This window comes from Lissotriton helveticus, chromosome 5_1, assembly GCF_964261635.1.
Source record: "Lissotriton helveticus chromosome 5_1, aLisHel1.1, whole genome shotgun sequence".
NCBI lineage: Eukaryota > Metazoa > Chordata > Amphibia > Caudata > Salamandridae > Lissotriton > Lissotriton helveticus.
Genome location: NC_136065.1, coordinates 834,870,270 through 834,875,914, shown reverse-complemented (window position 1 = coordinate 834,875,914; position 5,645 = coordinate 834,870,270). Strand labels below are relative to the sequence as shown.

Below are 5,645 nucleotides of genomic sequence, written 5' to 3'. Positions count from 1 at the left end.
AATCAATAATATGCCATAAGAGCAATAAAGTTATACAAAGAAGGGAAAGTAAAAAAGAAGAATAGAAAACTTTTGGTACAAAGAAAAAGTGATTCAGAAAAAAATGCATGTGATTATAGAAAAATACAAAATTTATTTATATTTAAAAGATTAACATAAGGCTCAGATAGGTTGTCGGTCTTACAAAAACATTACACAACATATACATAAAACCAGACAGGTGGCAAACACATAGAGGTTACATAGACATAAGAGTATTAAAACCATATAAGAACTCCTATACACAAAACAATGTGTCCTCCTTAAATTGTGGCCACAGTATCGTCGACGCCGTTTCGACCGTTGTCATAAGTACATGGTCATCCTCAGGACAATAATTTTTCTGAGCTTGTCATCAAACAATAAAATAACCAACTGCTGTGGAGTCAGTTTAAAGGTTCCACTGACTGCTATAGAATTCGTCCATCATTGATAACTGAAATATCGCAACAATCTTTCAAAGGAAGTCGCTGCCTCCAATCGGCAATATCGTGACACCCAAACAAATATAAATTAGGTTTGGGTCGTTTCTCATTCCGACGAGCCGCAATTTAGACTGCTCTTATGGCATATTATTGATTCATGTACACTCTGAACCTTAGAGTAACTAGCCACATTTACTGTTTAAGATTTTGTTTACTTCTCACCAAAGCATCTAATTTTCAACTTGATCAAAATCTATTTGAGATTTTTCCATAGCATGGTTTGGGTTTCACACCCTTCCAAACCCGAACATTCTTACAGTAGTCATTAATTACAAATGTCACAAACACCATTCACAAACTCAGTGTTATGACGTTGGTTTTAATTGCAAAGGTGTGGTAAGGAGTGCTGCAAGAAGAATTGCCCTGCCTTCCTAGAAGAATGAATAACAATTGAAAATGTTCTAATCTGTGACTTTTGAATTACAATGTGTCAAATCATGTCAGGTTCTTTCTCATGATGCCCATTGCCCCGTCCCTATGGGTGGCTCTGTGTCTCGGGTATAAAAGCACTGTGTTGGGGATAAAGCAGACACAGATCAAAGAATTGCTCTTCCAGTGTTCCTTTGAGAGCAGACCCTGCCACACCGAGAGAATCATGTCTGCCAAGGGCGGAGGACACCACCACCACCAGCAACCCCAGAAAACGCCTGCGGTCCCGGAGCAGAGTCAGCCAGCCTGCCAGCCCAGCCTGCCAGCTAGCCAGGCCAGCCAGCCAGCCTGCCAGCCAGCGAGCCAGCCCATCCAGCCAGCCTGCCAGCCCATCCAGCCAGCCAGCCAGCCCATCCAGCCAGCCTGCCAGCCCAGCCAGCCATCTAGCCAGCCAGAAGCCTGCCGTGAAGGTAAGCACTGCCAAGCCAAGGTACCCATTACAGAAATCCTTAGTAATGTATAAGTGATTGAAATAAAGGCACACATGGCATTATTAGTATTTATTATTTTGAATGAATATAGCTCACAATCTAATGGACTATTGGAGAGGCAGGATCAATACCTTGTAATAGAAGAGTATGGGAACGTTTCACCGACCTATTTTCACATGTAAGTTTGACTAAGCTGCACACTAGCATCAGTTACAAGGAAAGAGTCAATTTTAGGATTCACAAAATAAGACGTTGAATTTATGAATGGATTTACATCACTCTGTTGTCATTTTATGCGTTTATTCTTCACATGGGTGAGTTTCGGGCATTCTATGGGGATTGGGGGCACCCACACAAGTTAGTAAACACTCACAAAATTGCAGGTCTGTGGGTATTCACAAACGCTTTTCTCCATGTTAATTTCCAAGTAACAAAACGGCCAGAATTGAACAACAACTAAGGGAAGATGTATATTTGGCTAGGGTGAGAAAGGGGATATAACGTTTAAAGAGTGGTTAGGGTGTATGAGACGGAGTTTCTCCAGAGGGAACAATGTCCCCATGCAGTAAAACGATAACAATTCAAATGATGAACTTTTGCTTACAATTTGCCATGCGGAAATGTACACCTATTTTATTTTCAAGTGAGAACATGTTCATGCATGAGATTTCTCCTGGAAAACTGTCATAGTCGCAGTTCTCAAACAGCACACCAAAAGCAACTATTTTTTTGCCAATCTGGAGGTCCTATGTGGCAATTAATAGTATGTATTGCTTCACTAAAATGTTAAACATACATAATGTGTTACAAGGTCAATTGAAAGCAAATTAACTAATATATATATATATATATGGAGTTCTTGCTCACAAAACATACTTTTCATTCGCTAATATCACATTGCAAATGTGAGTAAGGACTGTCTGAAGTAAGTTGATTCACAGAAAGTATGAGCGTAAATAGTTCACACTGGTGTGCTTCAGAATGTATAAATACAAGAAAGGAGGTCACATATAGCTCTGGAAAAGTGGCATGGGTGATAAGAGTTGAGGAGGGAGCTCACCAGGAACAAAAATACTACGTAAGAATGTCTTCTCACAGCATTAGTAAATGCATGCAAAGACCTAACAGGAGGACCAGAGCTAAATCTGCAAGGGAACAGAAAAATAAAAGGAGGTAATAATACTACAAGAACAAAGACAGAGCTGAAGATCATGCAGGATAATGTGTTGCAGCATGCCGGAAAACTGCAGCCTAGATGGACAATCCAGCCTTAAACAATATAATTTTCTTCTAATTTTATCTATTTGTAGGCTCATAAGGATCATGGTCAGAAGTATTGTGTGGTAGAACCTCCCAGGGGAAATACTGATACTGGATGCGCTTGAGCTTACCCCGGTGGGCTCTACTGTACCTTCTGAATTGAATATTCTTAGTGGAGGTCACATGCACTTTCTTTTTTACCAAATGGCAAAATTCACACTATTCCCCTTTCTGACCTGTTTCCGACATTCAGAGTCATAGAGGTAATAAATAAACTTTATTTTTTGCCTAGTACCTAAAATGTGGCGCATTCTTAAACTGAGTCTCGCCTGACCGTCTACATCCTGTTCAGTTCATCACCAGGGGCATCACATTTTTCTTCCTGGCTAACCTACCTTTGTCACGTGGTAGCAGAAGCTCACAGGTGATCAGGGATAGGTTGGACATTATATAGGAACAATGATGGTACAGTATTGTGTTCTGTGGTGTGTTGGAGAAGTTCCGTTTTGTTAGCCTTGCTTACCCTGTGTAATGAGTTACACACCGCCCTGCACTATTGTGATAAATATTTCATCAGAGTTAGAGTATTCATTTTAAACTAAAAGAACTGTATGTCAGTTCCAATCCACTAAGTGTAATAATGGTTGTTATTGTATTATTCCAGCACGTAGACCAATACAGCATGGCGAGGACCAGGTAGTTCGACCGAGTCAGGACGAGGTACAAAAACGTCATGAACCAGGTATGTAGTATATACTACAATTGTTCCATTAATATGCTCTCAGTGAGTTTTGCAGAAAATAGAATGATTCTGCAATATGGTTGCCTGCTTTAAGGAACACAGCTTCCTAACATCGATGAGAAATATTATGGTTCTAGTGTCATCAAGGAATTTTTCCGAAGCAGTTGTGATTTTATTTGAGCAACAAGCACTATTATACTTATACCTGCTACTGATATGTAGCACCTTCCCCTGAAATTCCTGTGCTTGGTGCTTTGATTTGTTGTCTGATTGTACAATGTTTATTGGTAAAATGTCTTTATGTGCAGTGACTTCCCCCCGCTCTTACCTGCGCCCATCGCAAGCACCCCCCCCCCACCGCTCTTACATGCGGCCACCGGGCAACAAACACTGGGACTGCCACGAGCAGCACAACATCTAGCTATGCCACTGTTTATTTGTCAGTATGAATACTTTCTTTGGTGCAATACTACAAACTACTGACAGAGTGGCCATGTAATCAATAAACCAGAGAGTCGTTGAACCAACTCCTTAACAATATAACAATCCAACCACTCTAAAGATCATTATATCCATCAGCCAACCTAACAAACAAACTAACCAACAGTACATTCACCCACCGGCTATAAAGGCAATGCAAATATCCAAATAAGCACCCAAAAGGCCAACCAATCTCTCGATAAATTAGGAAGCTGAATACTGAATGTAACACAACTTAAGAAATGATTTGGGACACACAGTTAGCCAGCTCTCCAAAGACTCAGTGAAGTGCCCATCCCCTACAACAAACCCATCACATAACTCTCCAGCCATTGAAACAAAAAGTAAACAACAAATTACCTAGAATTTTACCAGCTGAAGTCAATCACATGATCAACCAAGGAACCCATCATCCTCCTCAAACAACGCCAATCCAATCAAGCAGTAACTGCACAACAAATGAAACACCAGTCCTGTCTATCATCTCACTATCTAATCAACCAATATAGTGGTACCTTACTGGTCACTAAAACTAACTCCCTCTTGCATAGAAAATCCAAGCACCTACCACACCAAAGTCCCAACCAACCAGCTACATTCTATTTGTTCTTCGTGTAATAAATAGCATGCAACGCAGTAATCCAGCGTTTTGAGTAAACTGCAATTGCCCATCTAATTAAGCGCTACAATCTCTTAAAAACGCACATCCACATAATGTCTGTTTGCTAACCTAAACTTGGAATGAGATACAATTTAGAAATTGACTTTATGGACATGAGAGGTATTTCTGTATTAACATTCAATGCAGGAGAAACCAATTGCAATTACTAGAGTTTGGTTTAGTTCATGACAAGGCATTTCTAGATATCTAATCATCTGTTGGTGGCAATCTATCAACCTTGACCATATGAAAAGCATTCGGGCCTCCTAACCTCATGCCATTTCTATTCCAGTGGAACCTCACACACCGTGCGTACCGGAGGCGTCCCCAGAGCAGCAGAAGCCAGCACACCAGAGTGGACGCAAGCACTGAAGGTCTCAGCACTCACAGCCCCAGCAGCTTCCATCACTCCATTAGAATCTGTGTGTTTGGGAAGTGTTTAAAAACACAAGCCATGTGAGCTACCTAGGCCAGTGTGTCAATGGCAGCACACCTGTTTAAACATCAAATTGTATTTATGATTGTTCTTTTGAAAAAGCACCAGTATTAAATCAATTTGACTAACTAACATTGTCCACGGCTGATTGCTTTGAAAATGATCCACTATTGTACACTGTTTACGGCACTTCTTGGTAAGATCTTCTAAGAAAAGAAAGGCAGCCTTGCTGGGTTACATCTCCAAGAGAAACATAATAGAAGCTGATACGAGGCTGAGAATACTCAGAAATAACGTACTCCTTGTTGGCAATGGGGTTGAGCTTTCTATGCCTCTTGTCCTGGCTCAGAGGCCCCACAGTTCCAAAGGAATCTGCGACTTAGTTGCCTCGACTTTAGATCCAGCCAAAGACTTAATTTAGGGATTGCAAATGTGACCACTTTTCTCTCTAAGACGTCTTCCATTGTGTGTCTGCATGTCGCTTGAGACTCTCTTATTTAAAAGTGTAATTTCCTGTGTTACCTGTCCCGCTGGGCATGTAAATACAGGCACTTTTCCAGGAGCACAGTAATGCCACGCCAACCAGCAAATAACCTCTCGGGCGCAGTAGTTGGCAGCAGTGATATTATTTAAGAACCTTCATTCCTTGGCAGCTAGTGTTTCTGCTTGCTCTATGGCAGCA

The 5,645-nt window shown here is 41.0% G+C and overlaps 1 protein-coding gene across 1 annotated transcript; it reads left to right on the top strand.

Annotated features, from left to right (window-relative positions):
* The first annotated feature begins 971 nt into the window (after nt 1-971).
* Nucleotides 972-5,095, top strand: LOC144753400 (uncharacterized). Its single transcript, XM_078641104.1, has 3 exons — nt 972-1,363; nt 3,309-3,386; nt 4,820-5,095. The coding sequence occupies exons 1-3, from the start codon at nt 979-981 to the stop codon at nt 4,897-4,899; spliced, it is 543 nt and encodes a 180-aa protein (XP_078497230.1). The 5' UTR covers nt 972-978; the 3' UTR covers nt 4,900-5,095.
* The last annotated feature ends 550 nt before the right edge of the window (nt 5,096-5,645 follow it).